The 22,667-nt window shown below is 42.4% G+C and overlaps 1 protein-coding gene across 2 annotated transcripts; it reads left to right on the forward strand.

Annotated features, from left to right (window-relative positions):
- Positions 1-204: 204 nt before the first annotated feature.
- LOC115187685 (stathmin-2-like) lies at positions 205-17,109 on the forward strand. Of its 2 annotated transcripts, XM_029746681.1 has the most exons (3): positions 205-400; positions 803-994; positions 17,086-17,109. In XM_029746681.1, the coding sequence occupies exons 1-3, from the start codon at positions 230-232 to the stop codon at positions 17,101-17,103; spliced, it is 381 nt and encodes a 126-aa protein (XP_029602541.1). In that variant the 5' UTR covers positions 205-229; the 3' UTR covers positions 17,104-17,109. The 2 variants fall into 2 exon arrangements, with proteins under 2 accessions (XP_029602541.1, XP_029602540.1); XM_029746680.1 differs by lacking the exon at positions 17,086-17,109 and having other exon boundaries at positions 803-1,043.
- The last annotated feature ends 5,558 nt before the right edge of the window (positions 17,110-22,667 follow it).

A 22,667-nucleotide genomic window follows, 5' to 3' on the forward strand; every position in this document is an offset into this window, starting at 1 on the left:
AGACCAGACCCCAGAAGACCAGAACCCAGAAGACCAGAACCCAGAAGACCAGACCCCAAAAGACCAAAACCCAGAAGGCCAGAACCCAGAAGACAAGACCCCAGAAGACCAGAACCCAGAAGACCAGAACCCAGAAGACCAGAACCCAGAAGACCAGACCACAGAAGACCAGAACCCAGAAGACCAGACCACAGAAAAAAATAATAAACTTTTTCACTTGTTTTCAGACATGGGGGTGAAGCCAATCAACAAGCGGGCGTCGGGCCAAGCCTTTGAGGTGATTCTGAAGCCCCCCTCCCCGGTGTCAGATGCGGCCCACAGCATCACTTCACCCCCCAAGAGGGAGGTGTCCCTAGAGGACATCCAGAAGAAATTGGAGGCAGCTGAGGACCGGAGGAGGGTGAGTAGTAGAACTATAGAACCAGAATGATAAAACTGCAGTACACTAAGAAAAAGATCCCAAAAGTGTTCTTCGGCTGTCCCCTTAGTAGAACCCTTTTTGGTTCCGTGGTTCTACCCGCAACCAAAATGTCTGCTGTCTGATAGCACCTTTTTTTCCTTAGAGTGTATATAATTCTAGATCTTTGAGTAGGCAACCCCAGGGCCCCGCATGTTGATATAATAATTAATATCCATATAATTAGAATCAACAGAACAGCTGTCCCATTTAAGTTCATATTCCGTGGTGGATGGATCGGCAGCCATATTGAATGTACCAGTCAAATTACTGTGGTCTGAGGTGCTTTGACCATTCTAGTGATGCCAACTCTATGGTTACATCCATGGTCTCTCTGTGGTCCAGTCCCAGGAGGCCCAGGTGCTGAGGGCCCTGGCAGAGAAGAGGGAGCATGAGAGGGATGTGCTGCTCAAGGCCATGGAAGAGAACAGCAACTTCAGCAAAATGGCAGAGGAGAAGCTCACCATGAAGATGGAGCAAATCAAGGAGAACCTGGAGGCCCACCTTGCAGCCATGATGGAACGCCTGCAGGAGAAGGTGAGAGAAGACTGGCCAGCAGTACTGTAGTAGTAGTAATGGAGTAGTAGTAGTAGTAGCAGTAGTAGTAGTAGCAGTAGTAATGGAGTAGTAGTAGCAGTAGTAATGGAGTAGTAGTAGTAGCAGTAGTAGTAGTGTAGTAGTAGTAGTAGTAGTAGTAGTGTAGTAGTAGTAGTAGTAGTAATTTTGTAGTAGTATAACAAACAGCTCCAGCTCTCGTCTTGGCTGAAAAACATCAAGCACTACCGACGTCAAATCCACACGGGGTATTCGGGTTCGAAATTGTACCTAGCTAGCTAACTGTAAGTACCTAGCCTATTAATCAGAAAAGCGGTGCAAAGTTGTGATTACTACTCAATTTGGTGAGGTATTCTAAAAATAAAGAGCTAGCTAAACATGTAATTTCTAGCTAGGTTGCACAATTTTGTTGGCTAACGTTATATTTTCTTTTGACAATGGCTACCTAGCTAAATTGCTAGAAATGCCGTGCTACAACGGCGACTCCTCCCCTCTCGACATTCCATCATGATGATAAAATATAGTTTTTTAAATGTATTTTTAGCTTTCCCACTGTTTCCCACCAACTATCTAGCTTGGTAATAACGTGCAGACTGGCAACGTCCAAGTGTCTGGAAGTTCTGCTTGTGGAACGAAGCTAATGTTTATCACCTGGCGCTCGGATTGTTTGTAACTGTAACAGTTGTCATCGGGAATGGAGGACCAAAACGCAGCAGGAATGTGGATGCTCATCTTGATATTTTTTAAATCAAGAGAACACCAAAATAACAAACAAAGAACGCACAAACAACAAAACAGTCTTGTCATTCTCACACATGCAAAACAAGAACAATCTCACACAACACTACACCAAACAATTACCCATATATAGGACTTTCAATCAGAGGCAACGAGAAACACCTGCCTCCAATTGAGAGTCCAGCACCCAAACCTAAACATAGAAAACCTAAACTAGACAGAATGCAGAAATACAACCTAGAACATACTAACCTAGAACATACACCCAAAACCCAGGAACACATAAATCAAACACCCCTCTACAACACACACAAAACCCCCACCATACAAAACAAACATCCCGCTGCCACGTCCTGACCAAAATACTAAACAACTACTCCCTCTGCTGGTCAGGACGTGACAGTTACAAACACCCCACAGTTTATTTTTCTTTTTTTACTTTAATTTTTTTATTAAAAAAAAATATTTTAACAGTAACATGCAAAACATAAACATAACAGCCAGAGGGATTCCAAAGAAATGAGAAAAAAATAAAATAAAACTATTCCACAATATCAAATCAAATACAGACATATAGCGAATACATTTCTTTGACATTTTGTTTTGTATACGTTTTAAAGACTCTAAATAGTTTTCCAAATCAGATAAAAAAATTAAGAAAAGGGTATTTTTCTTCATACATTTTGATTTGTGCATGAAATATTTTCCTAATAAAATAAAGAGATTTATGACATACTCACGTTCAATTGTGGAATCAGTGTAGTAAAATAATATGTCAAACTTATAAATTTCAATGGTTGTGTGCAATTTGAGGCCAAGATATATTTTTACATCAGTCCAGAACACTTCACTATATAAACAATTACAGAATAAGTGTTCAATAGATTCAGTTTCTAGTTCACAAAAACTGCATTCACTCCTAACATCAAGTATATATTTAGAAATCAAGCTATTACACGGATAGAATCTATGGATTATCTTAAAGGAGATCTCCTTTACTTTATTGGTCACCATAAATTTGTGTGGAGTGAGCCAAGCACGGCGCCAGTTTACATCAAACGATGAAGCCCAACAAAATATCGCAGAGGGAATAGACTTCCTGTAGAAAATATCCCTTAATAAACGATTGTTGAATTTCGTATGTAGTAGACCAATGCCATTCACCTGAATATCGCTTACAATCGGAGATATTCCAAAATATGTATTATTCTGAAGTAAAGTTTTTATCCCACTAGGTATAGCTTTAATAACAGTGTCATATTCCTTGCTTGAAACCTCAAAGTTGTATCTTTCCATAAATTCTCTCCATGTAAATAGATTCCCACTAATATTAATTAATTGGCTGACAAGGACAATGTTTTTCAAGAACCATTTATGGTTAAATAACATCTTGTTTCTATATATCGACCCATTGTTCCATATAAAACATTTATGAGGAGAAAAGTGGTGTTTATACAACAAAGCCCAGCACATTAAAGCCTGCTTGTGAAAATCTGCCAGTTTCACAGGAAGTTTACCCACAATATATGGACATTGTAGTAAAAAATTAAGCCCTCTGAACTTCTGAAAAACAAAATGAGGTATAATATTCCAGAAACTATGAGGATTTTTTATGTACCTTTTAATCCAGTTGGCCTTTGATATCTGATTAAAGAGAGTGAAATCTAAGACATTTAGACCACCATCACAAACCCTGTTGGTGATAACATCTCTTTATCTTATGTGGCTTGTTTTTCAATATGAAGTTGTACAAAAGCCTATCTAAAGGAACAGCAAGTGGATTTGGGAATGGCAATAGATGAAAAAAGATAGGATGCACAAGGATGCACGAGATAGCCCCTCAGCTTTGGATAAAAGCATCCTTCCTTGAAGACTTAAATCCCTCCCTAACCATGAGGACAATTTTTTTTTGACAGATTCAGTTACAGGGTTCAAATTAAGATCATTCATAGCCTTAAGATTTTTGGTGATCTTTACACCGAGGTAGGTTACAGTATCTTTTTCAGAGATGTTACAATCTGCTGGATTGACAGCTCCTTTCAAAACAAACATCTCACATTTGGAAATATTTAATGCCAAACCTGAGATTTTGGAGAACTGCTTCACGATATCCAATGCTAATCTAGCTTGAGACACATTTCAAAAAAAGTGAGGTGTCACCCGCCAGTTGGGATATTTTGATCTCTCTGGCCTGGAATGTAATGCCTTCAAATGGACTTTTATGAACTAATGAGCATAACATTTGAGATACTAACAAAAAATAAAAAGGTGAAATTGGACAACCTTGTCGTATTCCTTTGTAAATGTTAAACCTTGAGGATGTTCCATGACAGAGTTTGATACAGCTATTGCCACCATTATGCAGTTCTAATAGCATCAACAAAAAAACGACAACATTTCAAATGCTTAAGATATTCAAAAATAAAATTATGACTTTCTGAAAATCCAAAAATAGGATAACAGGGAAGTCATCTAATAGATCACAATACTCAACCAAGTCTAACAACAGCCTCAGATTATTAGATATATGGCACCCTTTCATAAACCCTGATTGACATTCATCAATCAGATCATTTAAGCAAGACTTTAACCTTTTTGCAAAGATTAAGGCTATAATTTTGTAGTCGTTATTAAGGAGTGTGATTGGACGCCAATTATCAATATTTAAGAGATCCTTGAGTGGTTTAGGTATAAGAGTAATAACCCTTTGTTTCAGAGGCAGGTAGTTCTCCCTTCTTTATAGCCTCCTTAAAGGTTTCAAGTAAAAAAGGTGCTATTTCTTCAAAGAAGGATTTGTTAAATTCAGAGGTTAATCCATCACAACCTGGAGATTTGTTATTTTTTAACTGAGCAACCCCGTACTGGATGTCCATAATGGATATATCTTGGCAACAAGACTGATTGAATTCTTCACTAACCGAATTAACATTCTCTATAGAATCAAGGAGATCCTTAGAGTCACTCAAATTGTTATCTAAGGAGTAAAGATTCTCATAAAACTTAGTGGTAAAGTCTGATAACAACTATCTATCCTCAGTGGTAACCCCGTTAATCTTACATTTCCGAAGTGTGTTGAGTTCCCCTCTCCTCTTTTCCAAATTAAAAAAGTATCTACTGTTCTTTTCGCCTTTTTCAAGCCATTGTTTTCTGGATCTTATGAAAGCTCCTCTAGCCTTTTCCTCATACAATGTATCTAGTTGTAATGTTTGGGCATCGTGGGTGTGGAGTCAGGCGTAGGAAGCAGAAACGTTCAGTACAGTGCTCTTTATTACGCACCACAAAAGAGTAATCACCCAAAACAGCAGGGCATACCAAAACACAAGGTCCCAAAATACAATCCACTACACACAACACAGTGGAAAAGAACCAACAAGCCCGCACACAGAACAGGCGGGAAGACGGGCTTAAATAGCCCAGCTAATTAACCTAATAGACAACAGGTGCAACAAATTAAGGCAAAACCAACATAAAAGGAAAAGGGGATCGGTGGCAGCTAGTAGGCCGGTGACGACGACCGCCGAGCGCCACCCGAACAGGGAGAGGAGCCACCCTCGGTAGGAGTCGTGACACTAGTTGATTCTGTAAATCATTCCAATTTAGCTTTCTCATTAAAATCAAGATGCTCAATCTCTGTGATGTCGGCAATTGTCTTAGAGAGTTCAGCTACCTCACATCTCCTTCTTAAAGCAAGCCGTTTTCCATAAGTAATACAGGCTGAGCGGATTTTAAATTTCAGCAGTTGCCAATATTTCTCATATTCTGCATTAGATGTAGCTAAACTCCAGTAAACAGAAATTAGATTCTTAATCACATTTTTTAAATCATCATGCAATAACAATGAGTTATTTAATTTCCAGTAACCACCAGAGTATTTCTTACCATCATTACTGCACATTCTTACAGTCAACCATATGACTTTATGATCCGTCAGGACTGCAGGCAGTATTTTAACCTCTAGTCTTGAGCCCAACACTGTAGAGGTAATCACCCACAAATCAATTCTTGATTGTAAAGAACGATCTCTATTACTCCATGTGTATTGTATCTCTCCAGGGTTTTTTACTCTCCATAAGTCAATTAAGTCCAGGTTGTGGCAGAAATTCACCAACTTGTTCACACCAATGTTAGGCCTATGAAGCAATCTATCAGTCTCATTAGAATAAACCATATTAAAATCTCCACCAACTATAATCTGACTGGATGGACATTTTCTCAGAAGATTTTTAAGAATTTCTTCAATTTCCTCTAGAAGTAAGTTATTTGGAGGACTAGAACAGTATCCATATATATTACACAACACAAATAATCTGTCCATGTGGTTGATGACCGCTACTAGCCAATGTCCATTGGAGTCCATTTGATTAAACAAAAATTTCCCTTTTTAATTGTGTGCTAAAATTGCAACCCCAGTTGAATGATTAGTCCCGTGGGCCCAAAAAAATGAAATTCCCCCACTGATTTTTCCAATAATTCTTGTCCTCTTTGCATGAATGTGTTTATTGAATGAATACAAGATCTGCGTTCCAGGCCTTACAAAACAAAAAAAAAGCTTTTCTCTTCAACAGGTTTCGTATCCCCCTGGCATTGATTGACTTAAACTTCAAGTCCATATCTATAGAATAGAAAGAAAAATCCTATGCAATCTCAACTTCACCCTCTATAAAAAGTTGATTCATATATGTATTAACAGAAGTCTTAACTTGTAAAACAGTAACACCATATTTCAAAACTAGAACGTTCAGTTTGCAGTGGGGAAGGAGCTACCTTGTAAACCTACCAACAGAATAAATCACCCCGGTCGTATTTCTTTTCCGTTGGCGAAAAAGGCTCTGATTCCGCTGTAGTATCTACCCTTTCCTTGATTTCGGGCTTGTTGTACAAGAGGCCACAATTTTTCATTTGCTGCCTTGTCTGCTGCAGTCAAGTCCTCACCGAATCTAAGTTCTCTCTTTCAGAAAGGCGCTTTCCTTTGCTTTCTTCCAAACTGCATCTCTCGCTGTGCGAAAAACAAACTGGATGATGATCGAGCGGCTGACGATGGCATCTTGTTTCTTCCCAATACGATGAGCGACATCCACAGCCATATCCATATCCATATATCCATCGGGGAAGTCCGGTGCCACACGGTTACAGATGTCTCTTACTAAGCGCTTCACATTCTCATCCTGGTCCTCGGGGACACCGTAAAGCCATAGCCCCCACCTTCTCCGGTGTCGCGTGGTCTTCTCCTGAGCAGTGCATTTCTCAGACGTAGCAGTGTTTGCAAGTTTAAGCTCTTCGATACTCTTGTATGCATTATTCAGAGAGGTCTCGAGGTCAACTATTTTTTATGTGTTTTCACGTATCATTATCTCCAGACCATCGGCTCTTTCGTTTATCTTTGCAGAGACAGCATCGATTATGCTGACCTGTAGTTAGCGCAAAGACAATTATTTCTGTGTCTTTTTGGGTGCAGGACTATTGACTGCATTTTCAGAATCAACCGAATGTCCAGAATCCTCCATTTCTTCTCCCGAGGAGTCAGGTGGCGGTTCTTCTCCAATGTTTGAGTGCTCAGCTAGCAACTGCCTTCTCCTCCCTTTGCTCTTACGCGCATTTTTTTCTTCCATTTCTCAAAGTTTCAGATCAAATTACCGGTCAATTAAGCGTTATTCTCTATTGTGTTTACTATAAGCCAAGTTCCGTTAACTTTCATCCCTCTCAAACTTGCTTAAATGTAAGGTTACTCAGAGCAAGCTGAAATCTCGTCTGCACTCGCCGCCATCTTTTCAGCCCCCCCACTGTTTGTAGGTAGCCTACGTTCATGTTTAGCTAGTTATGTGTGATACAAGTCTAATGTGATAGATATTCAGTTAGTTACTTGACATAGCTAGTTACCATACAAGCTCAATGTTTATGTAGAGAAAAAAAGGATGTTCCTCGTGATTTGACTAGCTAGGGTTGTCACGGTTGTCGTCGGTGAAAGAGGACCAAAATGCAGCAGGTACGTGACAGACTAGACATAGAAATACATAAACAGACTATAAACCAAAACCCCGGAAATACTAAATCAAACACCCCTTAACCAAACACACCACCCTGAACCACATAAAACAAATACCCTCTGTCACGTCCTGACCAAACTACAAAACTAATTAACCCTTATACTGGCCAGGACGTGACAGTACCCCCCCCTTAAAGGTGCTAACCCCGGAAGCACCTTTAAAACAAAAAAACAAAACAAAAACAAAACAACCCCAAACAACAAAACAAAATTTCCCCTCTACTAAAGGGAGGGAAGGGAGGGTGGCTGCCGTCAACGACGGCACTGTGCTACACCCCCCCTCCCCAACCCACCTATATCAGGAGGTGGCTCCGGTTCAGGCCTTTCCCGGCAGTCGGGCCACTCTGGCAGTTCGGGGCACTCGGGGCAGTCTGGCAACTCGGGACAGTCTGGGCAGTCTGGCAACTCGGGACAGTCTGGGCAGTCTGGCAACTCGGGACAGTCTGGGCAGTCTGGCAACTCGGGACAGTCTGGGCAGTCTGGCAACTCCGGCAGTTCAGGGCAGTCTGGCCACTCCGGCAGTTCAGGGCAGTCTGGCCACTCCGGCAGTTCAGCGCAGTCTGGCCACTCCGGCAGTTCAGCGCAGTCTGGCCACTCCGGCAGTTCAGCGCAGTCTGGCCACTCCGGCAGTTCAGCGCAGTCTGGCCACTCCGGCAGTTCAGCGCAGTCTGGCCACTCCGGCAGTTCAGGGCAGTCTGGCCACTCCGGCAGTTCAGGGCAGTCTGGCCACTCCGGCAGTTCAGCGCAGTCTGGCCACTCCGGCAGTTCAGCGCAGTCTGGCCACTCCGGCAGTTCAGCGCAGTCTGGCCACTCCGGCAGTTCAGCGCAGTCTGGCCACTTTGGCAGTTCAGCGCAGTCTGGCCACTCCGGCAGTTCAGCGCAGTCTGACCACTCCGGCGACTGTTGACTGGCGGGCAGCTCCGACGACTGTTGACTGGCGGGCAGCTCCGATGACTGTTGACTGGCGGGCAGCTCCGACGACTGTTGACTCGCGGGCAGCTCCGACGACTGTTGACTCGCGGGCAGCTCCGACGACTGTTGACTGGCGGGCAGCTCCGACGACTGTTGACTGGCGGGCAGCTCCGACGACTGTTGACTGGCGGGCAGCTCCGACGACTGTTGACTGGCGGGAAGCTCCGGTGACTGTTGACTGGCGGGAAGCTCCGGTGACTGTTGACTGGCGGGCTGACGCACTATAATCCTGGTGCGTGGTGCTGGTACCGGATATGCCAGCTTGGGAACACGCACCTCTAGGCTAGTGCGTGGAGCGGGAACAGGATATATAGGACCATGGAGGCTTACTGGCGGTCTCGAGCTTAAACCTGGCATCGCCCTTTCTGGCTGAATGCCTACTACCCCCTGGTAACTGCGGGGCGCTGGTATAGCGCGTACTGGCCTAAAAACACTTGGCCTTGCCATAACACCCATTACCCCGAAGCATAAGACCTGTCCATTAACTGGCCTCCGAGAAACAGTCCGGGGATTTGGCCTGGGGCTCCAAACTTGCCCCGCCAAACTACCCATATGCCCCCCAAAAATTTTTTCTTGGAGTTGCCTCTCGGGTTTAATCGCCAGTCGTGTTCCTCGGTAGCATTCCCGGTCTTTGCTCCATTTCCTCCATGTATCCAATCCAAATTCCCTCTGCTCCTTCCTCTGCTGCTTGGTCCTTTGGTGGTGGGTGATTCTGTCACGGTTGTCGTTGGTGAAAGAGGACCAAAATGCAGCAGGTACGTGTATGCTCATTTTGACTTTTATTTAACTATCAAAAGAACACTCCAAAACAACAAAACACGAAAACGAACGAACAACAAACAGTCTGGCAAAGCCTAGGGCTGAACACAGAACAATCACCCACAAATCACAAACACAAACACACCCTTATATATGGGACTCTCAATCAAAGGCAGATAGACAACACCTGCCTTCAACTGAGAGTCCCAACCCCAATTAACCAACATAGAAACACACTCACCAGACTAGACATAGAAATACATAAACAGACTATAAACCAAAACCCCAGAAATACTAAATCAAACACCCCTTAACCAAACACACCACCCTGAACCACATAAAACAAATACCCTCTGTCACGTCCTGACCAAACTACAATACTAATTAACCCTTATACTGGCCAGGACGTGACAAGGGTTTTGTTTATCGGAGCACAGTTGTGCTAGCTTGATCACAGCAAGACCATACTGATTGATGTCTGCAGTTGTGATTCAGGTTGGCCAGTGTGGAAACCAGCTGGGCTTGGAATGGAGGCTCATTACCAAGTGGTGCAGGCCAGAGCAAGCAGAATGACAGGTGATCAATTTAGAATAAAAGTATCATTGCATGTAGTTTTCAGTACCATAGTGACTGTGCACACTTGAACAGGGTACTTGAACAATCCCTAAATAGCTTGTGAGTGGTACCAGGGCTCTATGCTAACTTTTTCCCAAAATATTGTTTTTTTAGAAGCACACAAATTTAGGAGCACAATGAAAAATGTTCAAGTAACACAGAGTTTATTAACAAACAATTTATTACATACATATTTATACTGCGTGAGTGTACTAAGGGACACACATCTGTGCAACAGCACATACCACCAAAATCACACATTGACCCATGGCTACTAGACGCAAAGGATATAAGTTGTCCAGCTGCTTCTGTATGTTGGCCGTCTGGCATGCTTAGAGGTCAGCCAGCGGTCCACGGCAGAAGTGGGATCCAACTCCTCGACAGGCTGATCCTCATTAGGTCTTCGGTGTTGGAGACCCCAAGGAAGCTTCTTGTCGAATTCTTAATCCAGTTCTGCAAAGAGAAGCCTCGCTCACACTGGGTGGCTCTAATGGGCAGCACCAGCAGAAGCTGCACCAACTCCAGTATGTTCTAGGGAAAAGATGATTTCTTTCAATTTCATTTAAATCTTACCATTAACTTATCAAAACCAACCATAGAAGGATACCTTACATAAACACTCAGGACTGTTAAGTCTACCTTGTAATCGTGCCTGTGTAACCGATGTGAAATGGCTAGCTAGTTAGCGGTGGTGCGCGCTAATAGCGTTTCAATCAGTGACATCACTCGCTCTGAGACCTTGAAGTAGTAGTTCCCCTTGCTCTGCAAGGGCCGTGGCTTTTGTGGCGCGATGGGTAACGAGGCTTCGTGGGTGTCAGTTGTTGACGTGCGCAGAGGGTCACTGGTTCAAGCCCAGGTTGGGGCGAGGAGAGGGACGGAAGCTGCGCTGTTACATTGGTGTCGTGACCCGGATCACTGGTTGCTGCGGAAAAGGAGGAGGTCAAAAGGGGGGTGAGTGTAACCGATGTGAAATGGCTAGCTAGTTAGCGGTGGTGCGCGCTAATAGCTGGGGACTGGGGACAGCAAGGAGTCATCAGGCCAGGTAGTCCTGAGGCATGGTCCTAGGGCTCAGGTCCTCCTAGAGAGAGTGAGTGAGAGAGAGAGAGAGAGAATTAGAGAGAGCATACTTAAATTCACACAGGACACCGGATAAGACAGGAGAAATACTCCAGATATAACAGACTGACCCTAGCCCCCCGAAACATAAACTACTGCAGCATAAATACTGGAGGCTGAGACAGGAGGAGTCGGGAGACACTGTGGCCCCGTCCGACGATACCCCCGGACAGGGCCAAACAGGCAGGAGATAACCCCACCCACTTTGCCAAAGCACAGCACCCACACCACTAGAGGGACATCTCCAACCACCAACTTACCATCCTGAGACAAGGCCGAGTATAGCCCACAAAGATCTCCGCCACGGCACAACCCATGGGGGGCGCCAACCCAGACAGGAAGATCACGTCAGTGACTCAACCCACTCAAGTGACGCACCCCTCCCAGGGACGGCATGGAAGAACACCAGTAAGCCAGTGACTCAGCCCCTGTAATAGGGTAAGAGGCAGAGGATCCCAGTGGAGAGAGGGGAACCGGCCAGGCAGAGACAGCAAGGGCGGTTCGTTGCTCCAGTGCCTTTCCGTTCACCTTCACACTCCTGGGCCAGACTACACTCAATCATAGGACCTACTGAAGAGATGCGTCTTCAATAAAGACTTAAAGGTTGAGACTGAGTCTGCGTCTCTCACATGGGTAGGCAGACCATTCCATAAAAATGGAGCTCTATAGGAGAAAGCCCTGCCTCCAGCTGTTTGCTTAGAAATTATAGGGACAATAAGGAGGCCTGCGTCTTGTGACCGTAGCGTACATGCAGGTATGTACGGCAGGACCAAATCGGAAAGATAGGTAGGAGCAAGCCCATGTAATGCTTTGTAGGTTAGCAGTAGAACCTTGAAATCAGCCCTTGCCTTAACAGGAAGCTAGTGTAGAGAGGCTAGCACTGGAGTAATAGTATATTTTTTGGGTGTTCTAGTCAAGATTCTAGCAGACGTGTTTACCACTAACTGAAGTTTATTTAGTGCTTTATCCGGGTAGCCGGAAAGTAAAGCATTGCAGTAGTCTAACCTAGAAGTGACAAAAGCATGGATTAATTTTTCTGCATCATTTTTGGACAGAAAGTCTCAGATTTTTTGCAATGTTACGTAGATGGAAAAAAGCTGTCCTTGAAACAGTCTTGATATGTTCGTCAAAAGAGAGATCAGGGTCCAGAGTAACGCCGAGGTCCTTCACAGTTTTATTTGAGACGAGTGTACAACCATCAAGATTAATTGTCAGATTTAACAGAATATCTCTTTTTTTCTTGGGACTTAGAACATCTCTGTTTTGTCCGAGTTTAAAAGTAGAATATTTGCAGCCATCCACTTCCTTATGTCTGAAACACAGACTTCCAGCGAGGGCAATTTTGGGGCTTTACCATGTTTCATCGAAATGTACAGCTGTGTCATCCGCATAGCAGTGAAAGTTAACATTTTGTTTCTGAATGACATCACCAATAGGTAAAATATATAGTGAAAACAATAGTAGTCCCAAAATGGAAACTTGAGGAACACCGAAATTTACACTAGATTTGTCAGAGGACAAACCATCCACAGAGACAAACTTATATCCTTCCGAGAGATAAGATCTAAACCAGGCCAGAACTTGTCCGTGTAGACCAATTAGGGTTTCCAATCTCTCCAAAAGAATGTGGTGATCGATGGTATCAAAAGCAGCACTAAGGTCTAGGGGCACGAGGACAGATGCAGAGCCTCGGTCTGACACTATTAAAAGGTCATTTACCACCTTCACAAGTGCAGTCTCAGTGCTATGATGGGGTCTAAAACCAGACTGAAGCGTTTCGTATACATTGTTTGTCTTCAGGAAGGTAGTGAGTTGCTGCGCAACAGCTTTTTCAAAAAAATTTCAGATGAATGGGAGATTCGATATAGGCTGATAGTTTTTAAAAATATTTTCTGGTTCAAGGTTTGGCTTTTTCAAGAGAGGCTTTATTACTGCCACTTTTAGTGAGTTTGGTACACATCCGGTGGATAGAGAGCCGTTTATTATGTTCAACATAGGAGGGCCAAGCACAGGAAGCAGCTCTTTCAGTAGTTTAGTTGGAATAGGGTCCAGTATGCAGCTTGAAGGTTTAGCAGCCATGATTATTTTCATCATTGTGTCAAGAGATATAGTACTAAAACACTTTAGTGTCTCCCTTGATCCTAGGTCCTGGCAGAGTTGTGCAGACTCAGGACAACTGAGCTTTGGAGGAATACGCAGATTTAAAGAGAAGTCTGTAATTTGCTTTCTAATGATCATGATCTTTTCCTCAACGAAGTTCATGAATTTATCACTGCTGAAGTGAAAGCCATCCTCTCTTGGGGAATGCTGCTTTTTAGTTAGCTTTGCGGCAGTATCAAAAAAGAAATGTAGGTTTGTTCATATTTTCCTCAATTAAGTTGGAAAAATAGGATGATCGAGCAGCAGTGAGGGCTCTTCGATACTGCACGGTACTGTCTTTCCAAGCTAGTCGGAAGACTATCAGTTTGGTGTGGCGCCATTTCCGTTCCAATTTTCTGGATGCTTGCTTCAGAGCTCGGGTATTTTCTGTATACCAGCGAGCTAGTTTCTTATGACAAAGGTTTTTTGTTGTTAGGGGTGCGACTGCATCTAGGTTATTGCGCAAGGTTAAATTGAGTTCCTCAGTTAGGTGGTTAATAACCTAGGTGGGACGTGACCGTCCCACTCTATTCAACAGCCAGTGGAACAGCGTGGCGCGAAATACAAAAATGTCAAAAATGCAATAATTTCAATTTTTCAAACATACGACTATTTTACACCATTTTAAAGATAAGACTCTCGTTAATCTAACCACATTCTCCAATTTCAAAAAGGCTTTACAGCGAAAGCAAAACATTAGATTATGTTAGGAGAGTACATAGACCAAAATAATCACACAGCCATTTTCCAAGCAAGCATATATGTCACAAAAACCCAAAACACAGCTAAATGAAGCACTAACCTTTGATCTTCATCAGATGACACTCCTAGGACATTATGTTATACAGTACATGTATTTTTTTGTTCAATCATGTTCATATTTATATCCAAAAACTGCTTTTTATATTGGTGTGTGATGTTCAGAACGTGTATTCCCACCAAAAACTTCCGGTGAATTTACAAAATTGCTCATCATAAACGTTGACAAAATACATAACAATTATTTTAAGAATTATAGATCCAGAACTCTTTTATGCAATCGCTATGTCAGATTTTAAAATAGATTTTCAGCGAAAGCACATTTTTCAATATTCTGAGTACATTGCTCAGCCATCATGGCTAGCTATTTTGACACCGGCCAAGTTCGGGGCAAACTCAGAATTAGTATTAGAAATATTGTATTACCTTTGCTAATCTTCGTCAGAATGCACTCCCAGGACTGCTACTTCCACAAGAAATGTTGCTTTTGTTCCAAATAATCCATAGTTATGTCCAAATACCTCCCTTTTGTTTGTGCGTTCAGGTCACTATCCAAAGGGTAATGCGCGAGACAAAAAATGTCAAAATGTTCCATTACCGTACTTAGAAGCATGTCAAACGCTGTTTAAAATCAATTTCTATGGTATTTTTCTCGTAAAATAGCGATAATATTCCAACCGGACAATAGTGTATTCATTCAAAGAGGAAAAGAAAAAACAGCGTGCACATGCGAATGCGCATATCCAATCTCTTTGTCCCCAGGCAGACCACTGAGAAACTGAGCTACTATACTCCGCCTAGAGACAGGAGATGGCTCAATCCGCTTTCTGAAGGCTTTAGACAGCCAATGGAAGCCTTAGAAAGTGCAACGTAACCCCACAGATACTGTAGTTTCGATAGAGAATCAAAAGAAAAACTACAAATTCTCAGACAGGCCACTTCCTGCTTGGAATTTTCTCAGGTTTTTGCCTGCCATATGAGGGCTGTTATACTCACAGACACCATTCAAACAGTTTTAGAAACTTCAGAGTGTTTACTATCCAAATCTACTAATACTATGCATATTCTCGTTTCTGGGCAAGAGTAGTAACCAGTTTAAATAGGGTACGTTTTTTATCCGGCCGTGAAAATACTGCCCCCTAGCCCAGACAGGTTAACTGATTTTTGTACTCTGACGTCCTTGGGTAGGCAGAGGGAGTCTGGAAGGGCACCTAGGAATCTTTGGGTTGTCCGAGAATTTATAGCACAACTTTTGATGATCCTTGGTTGGGGTCTGAGCAGATTATTTCTTGCGATTGCAAACGTAATAAAATGGTGGTCCGATAGTCCAGGATTATGAGGAAAAACATTAAGATCCACAACATTTATTCCACGGGACAAAACTAGGTCCAGAGTATGACTGTGGCAGTGAGTAGGTCCAGAGACATGTTGTATGAAACCCACTGAGTCGATGATGGTTCCGAAAGCCTTTTGGAGTGGGTCTGTGAACTTTTCCATGTGAATATTAAAGTCACCAAAAATTAGAATATTATCTGCTATGACTGCAAGGTCCGATAAGAATTCAGGGAACTCAGTGAGGAATGCTGTATATGGCGCAGGAGGCCTGTAAACAGTAGCTATAAAAAGTGATTGAGTAGGCTGCATAGATTTCATGACTTTCATGTTTTTTTTTGTAAATTGAAATTTGCAATCATAAATGTTAGCAACACAGAGGTCAGTGAACAGTAAGGGCCAGTTTCACAGACACAGATTAAGCCTAGTCCTGGACTAAACAACACAGTCAATGTAGAATCTCTATTGAAATAGCTTTGTAGTCCAGGACTGAACGTATTGTCTGGGAAACTGGCCCTGATGGTGTGTAGTCGCGATCTTCAGAGAAATGTCCTTTATGCTGATAGGAAATGTCTAGTCATCTAGGCAGCATAACATAATTGACAATGATGAGTTTGCTGAATGTTTGTGCTGTCATTGTTCCAGGGCTCAGTTTCAAGCTGTGTGAGGAGATCCGTGACACGTTTCCGGCCGGTCACATTTTGACTGTATCAGTGGTGCCGCACCAAAGTGAAGAGAGTCCCGTTCAACACTACAACACACTGCTGAGTTTAGCCTCACTGCAAAGGTCTTCTTTGAGTCAAAAGTAGCCTTCATTGCCCAATAATACTAAACACAAAAGGAATACCAAATGTGTAGTTTTGAGTCAGCCCTGGGCCTGTATTCATAAAGCTTTAGTAGGACTGCTGATCTAGGATTAGGTCCTCCCTGTCCATAATAATCTGATTCAACATCAAATGATATTTTATTGGTCGCATACACATATTTAGTAGAGGTTATTGCGGGTGTAGGTAAATGCTTGTGTTCCTAGCTCCAAAAGTTCAGTAATATCTAGCTATTCACATCCGTACACACAAATCTAAAATAATGGAATTAATAAAAGTATAAATGTGTGATGGGATATAGAGACATTATGGACAGTATGTGGATAGAATATTTAGTATATCGAGAACATGTAGGGTAGGGTAGGATAGAATAGTGACTATGATCTAAAAGGCAAAACTGATCCTTGATCAGCACTTTGAGAAGTTTTATGAATACGGGCCCTGGTCCTCTCCTGCCTGCAGGTCTGCTGACAGTGTGCTCCTGTTTCATAATGACCCGGTCCTGACCCCGAGCCCAGGCCCTACAGAGGGCGCTCATGAGCACATCATCCTCTCTCTCTCTCTCTCTCTCTCTCTCTCTCTCTCTGTCTCTCTGTCTCTCTGTCTCTCTGTCTCTCTGTCTCTCTCTCTCTCTCTGTGTCTCTGTGTCTCTCTGTGTCTCTCTGTCTCTGTGTCTCTCTCTCTCTCTCTCTGTGTCTCTCTGTGTCTCTCTGTGTCTCTCTGTGTCTCTCTGTGTCTCTCTGTGTCTCTCTGTGTCTGTGTTGTTCCACCAGCAGCAGAATCCCTCTCTGTGATGAATACACACATCGCCTCATGCATGGCTAGACTACTGCTGCCTGTCCACAGCCTCACCACAGTCAGGTAGGTACCCATAGTCAGACACTAGGTTTTGTATCCCAAATGGCACCCTATTCCCTATATAGTGCACTACTTTTGAACATAGCCCTTGTCAAAAGTAGTGCACTATGTAGGGAACAGGGTTCCATTTGGGATGCATCCCAAGGACAATGACTACATTGTGATAGAAGGGCAATACGTTCTACTCTGCTGGCCACAGCATTTTGTTGCTACTGCCTTGTATTAAATACATGTCAATTCAATTGTCCCTCAGTGTAAATTGCTGATGTTGGTGGTTTCTCCAGTGGCCTGTCTTTAGGTGTGGAGCCCTGGGAACTGATTAGGTCTGTGTGCCCTTTACCTGCAGCCAAACTATGATGTCGATCTGATAGACTTATTGTAAAATCTCATGTCTTTATTACATTTATTACATGTGTAAGTACAGTGTTTGGATGGATCAGTTGAATTGTTTAATACATAGGGAATTGCTGTCCTCTCAGCAAAAGTGTTTGTTTATGTCCGAATGGCACCCTTCTATTTATAGTGGACTACTTTTGACTAGGGCCCCCACAGGTCTCTGGTGAAAAGTAGTGCACTACACAGGGAGCAGGGTGCAATTTGGGACTTACGGTGTATGCATTGTGATGCCTCCCCCACTTCAGTGAGAAGACTCGCTGGGAATCCTTGGCCAGCTGCACCCTCCAGCCTGTTCCTCAGCTTTCCCCCACAGGGAAATCTGTATCCTTTGTCAAACTATTGTCCAGATTCAACTCCAATTGCCGTTTTTAAGATCAATGGTGATTTTTTTTTTTATGTCAAATTTGCCCTGAAATCAATAGGCCTGTGTTTGGAAATCTCTCACACCGAAGTCATAGACTGTTCTCTCTGCTACCGCACGGCAAGTGGTACCAATGCACCAAGTCTGGAACCAACAGCACCCTGAACAGCTTCTACACCCAAGCCATAAGACTGCTAAATAGCTAATCAAATGGCTCCCTGCATTGACCCTATTTTGCACCAACTCTTTTGCACTAACTTTATACACACATACTGGACTCTACCCACACCGTGACACATAATGGACTCTACCCACACACTGACACGTACTGGACTCTACCCACACGCTGACACATACTGGACTCTACCCACACCGTGACACATACTGGACTCTACCCACACCGTGACACATACTGGACTCTACCCACACGCTGACACATACTGGACTCTACCCACACGCTGACACATACTGGACTCTACCCACACCGTGACACATACTGGACTCTACCCACACCGTGACACATACTGGACTCTACCCACACGCTCACACATACTGGACTCTACCCACACGCTGACACATACTGGACTCTACCCACACCGTGACACATAATGGACTCTACCCACACACTGACACATACTGGACTCTACCCACACGCTGACACATACTGGACTCTACCCACACACTGACACATTCTGGACTCTACCTACACACTGACACATACTGGACTCTACCCACATGCTCACACATGCTGGACTCTACCCACACACTGACACATGCTGGACTCTACCCACACACTGACACATACTGGACTCTACCCACACACTGACACATACTGGACTCTACCCACACGCTGACACATACTGGACTCTACCCACACACTGACACATTCTGGACTCTACCCACATGCTCACACATACTTACACTGACACCCCAACACACACCACATACTGGACTCTACCCACACGCTCACACATGCTGGACTCTACCCACACACTGACACATACTGGACTCTACCCACACGCTGACACATACTGGACTCTACCCACACGCTCACACATGCTGGACTCTACCCACACGCTGACAAATACTGGACTCTACCCACACACTGACAAATACTGGACTCTACCCACACATACTTAGCCCATCTATAAATAGCTCAAACAACTACCTCTTCCCCTACTGTATTTATTTATTTATTTATTTTGCTCCTTTGCACCCCAGTATTTCTACTTTGCACACTCATCTACTGTCAAATCTACTATTCCAGTGTTTTAATTGCTATATTGTATTTACTTCGCCACCATGGCCTTTTTATTGCCTTTACCTCCCTTATCTCACCTCATTTGCTCACATTGTATATAGATGTATTTTTCTACTGTATTGTTGACTGTATGTTTGTTTTACTCCATGTGTAACTCTGTGTTGTTATATGTGTCGAACTGCTTTGCTTTATCTTGGCCAGGTCGCAGTTGTAAATGAGAACTTGTTCTCAACTTGCCTACCTGGTTAAATAAAGGTGAAAAAAAATTAAATAAAAATACTTACACTGACACCCCAACACACACACACACACACACACACACACACACACACCACATACTGGACTCCACCCACACACTCACACATACTTACACTGACACCCCAACACACACCACATACTGGACTCTACCCACACATTCACACATGCTGGACTCTACCCACACATTCACACATACTGGACTCTACCCACACTTTCACACATACTTACACTGACACCCCAACACACACAAACACACCACATACACTGTTGTTACTGTCTTATTTATCCTGTTGCTGTAAGGATCTATGTGTAGCTGGTGCAGAGGAGTCAGGCGCAGGACAGCAGAGATGAGTAAATATAGGTCACTTTACTCAAAGTCATGAAATACAAGAGAATTACCAAGCCCACAATACGGACCACAATACAACAAACAATCACTCACAAACAAACATGGGGACCAGAGGGTTAAATAATAAACAGGTCATTGGGTGAGTGAAACCAGGTGTGTAAGACTAAGACAAAACAAATGTAAAATGAAAAGTGGATCGGCGGTGGCTAGAAGCCCGGCGACGTCGACCGCCCAAACAAGGAGAGGGACCGACTTCGGCGGAAAACGTGACAGTTGCCTAGTAACGTGACCCCAACCTATATGTACAGTACATAGCTATGTCTTAGCCCTGCACATCAACTCAGTACTGGTACTCCTTGTATATAGCCATGTTATTTTCTACTTCCTGTATATAGATAGCCATGTTATTTTCTACTTCCTGTATATAGCCATGTTATTTTCTACTCCCTGTATATATATATATATATATATAGCCATGTTATTTTCTACTCCCTGTATATATATATATATATATAGCCATGTTATTTTCTACTCCCTGTATATAGATAGCCATGTTATTTTCTACTCCCTGTATATAGATAGCCATGTTATTTTCTACTCTCTGTATATAGATAGCCATGTTATTTTCTACTCCCTGGATATAGATAGCCATGTTATTTTCTACTCTCTGTATATATATATATATATATATAGCCATGTTATTTTCTACTCTCTGTATATATATATATATATATATATAGCCATGTTATTTTCTACTCCCTGTATATAGATAGCCATGTTATTTTCTACTCTCTGTATATAGATAGCCATGTTATTTTCTACTCTCTGTATATAGATAGCCATGTTATTTTCTACTCTCTGTATATAGATAGCCATGTTATTTTCTACTCTCTGTATATAGATAGCCATGTTATTTTCTACTCTCTGTATATAGATAGCCATGTTATTTTCTACTCCCTGTATATAGATAGCCATGTTATTTTCTACTCTCTGTATATAGATAGCCATGTTATTTTCTACTCTCTGTATATAGATAGCCATGTTATTTTCTACTCTCTGTATATAGATAGACATGTTATTTTCTACTCTCTGTATATAGATAGCCATGTTATTTTCTACTCTCTGTATATAGATAGCCATGTTATTTTCTACTCTCTGTATATAGATAGCCATGTTATTTTCTACTCTCTGTATATAGATAGCCATGTTATTTTCTACTCTCTGTATATAGATAGCCATGTTATTTTCTACTCTCTGTATATAGATAGACATGTTATTTTCTACTCTCTGTATATAGATAGCCATGTTATTTTCTACTCTCTGTATATAGATAGCCATGTTATTTTCTACTCTCTGTATATAGATAGACATGTTATTTTCTACTCTCTGTATATAGATAGCCATGTTATTTTCTACTCCCTGGATATAGATAGCCATGTTATTTTCTACTCTCTGTATATAGATAGCCATGTTATTTTCTACTCTCTGTATATAGATAGCCATGTTATTTTCTACTCTCTGTATATAGATAGCCATGTTATTTTCTACTCTCTGTATATAGATAGCCATGTTATTTTCTACTCTCTGTATATAGATAGCCATGTTATCTTCACTGTGCATTTATTTAATCCTCGTGTCACTATTTCTATTTATTTTTTATTTGTTTTTATCTTTTAACTCTGCATTGTTGGAAAAGGACACGTAAGCATTTCACTGTTGTTTACAGAGCATGTAAAATAATAAATGGATTAGATATCTTATCCCATCTTTATTTCCCTTAACTGTGCTCTCAGTATAGAAGCCTGGCAGTGTTGGCTGTGGCCAGAGGCAACAAGGGTGGCTATTTCCTCATGTCCAATGCACTTCAGAAGTTTAAAAAAGGGCTCTTGGAACCCTTTTCCCCTTGACCACTGGACTGGTGAGCAATATGCCTGTCATATGATACAAATGAGATATATGATTGGAAGATGCTATTTAACAAAGAAGTACCCTAGATTTGAGATGACACACGAGCCATGATAACATCAGAGTCCTGTTTCATGAAGTGGGATGTTAATTTAAGGCACCCGCTCTCAGTTGAATGCATTCAGTTGTACAACTGACTTGGTATCCCTTGGGGATATTGCATCAAAACAGAAGTATCTGGATAATATGAGCCTTTGATTGAATTAACTGAGAGAAGAAATGTATTTGATGAAATAAAAATGTATATCCTAAAATAGTTGTCTGATTTAACCCTTATCAATTAGTGAGTTTTTTTTCTTCGTGTTTGATTCCAGACCCTTTGAACAAGGTGGGAGACGCCCCTTCCTCTCGCCTCCTCAGTGTCTGCTCCAATCACAGCAGTGTTTCCTGCCTGTTTGGCCACGTTGTGCAGCCTGCTGTGGAGATGCTGCAAGCAAGGGCCTACCTGCACTGGTACCAGCACTATGGTGTGGAGGAGCAGGACTTTCAGCAGGCTTTGGACGCATGCTCAGCTGTCATGCAGGAATATGACACTCAGTGACATCCTGTTAGGGCTGCTAATAAAAAGTCAAGCAGCTGTCTGTCATATATGTTTGAAAAATTACGGCAGTTGAGGAATATTGGGACAGGGATACAGAAAGGTGGATTTCTGAGGAGGAATTTGAGGAAGATGGCGGTAAAAAATTGAGATTGGGTGTTGAAGAAGGTTGGTGTCAAGTGTGAACAGAGTGAGCTGCGTTCTGGAGTGTGTTATTTCTTAGTTGTGATGGCTTCCCTATTATTCTACAATGTAGAAAATAGTAAAAATAAAGAAAACCCCTTGAATGAGTAGGTGTGTCCAAATTTGGACTGGTACTATGTGTGTGTGTGTGTGTGTTTTATATATATATATATATATATACACACACAA

This window comes from Salmo trutta, unplaced genomic scaffold (genome assembly GCF_901001165.1).
Source record: "Salmo trutta unplaced genomic scaffold, fSalTru1.1, whole genome shotgun sequence".
Classification (NCBI taxonomy): Eukaryota; Metazoa; Chordata; class Actinopteri; order Salmoniformes; family Salmonidae; genus Salmo; species Salmo trutta.

Coding starts and splice junctions, on each gene's coding strand:
- LOC115187685 (XM_029746680.1), top strand. CDS start 230: ATGGGGGTGAAGCCAATCAACAAGCGGGCGTCGGGCCAAGCCTTTGAG. Junction 401..802: donor CAGCTGAGGACCGGAGGAGG/GTGAGTAGTAGA, acceptor TCTGTGGTCCAG/TCCCAGGAGGCCCAGGTGCT.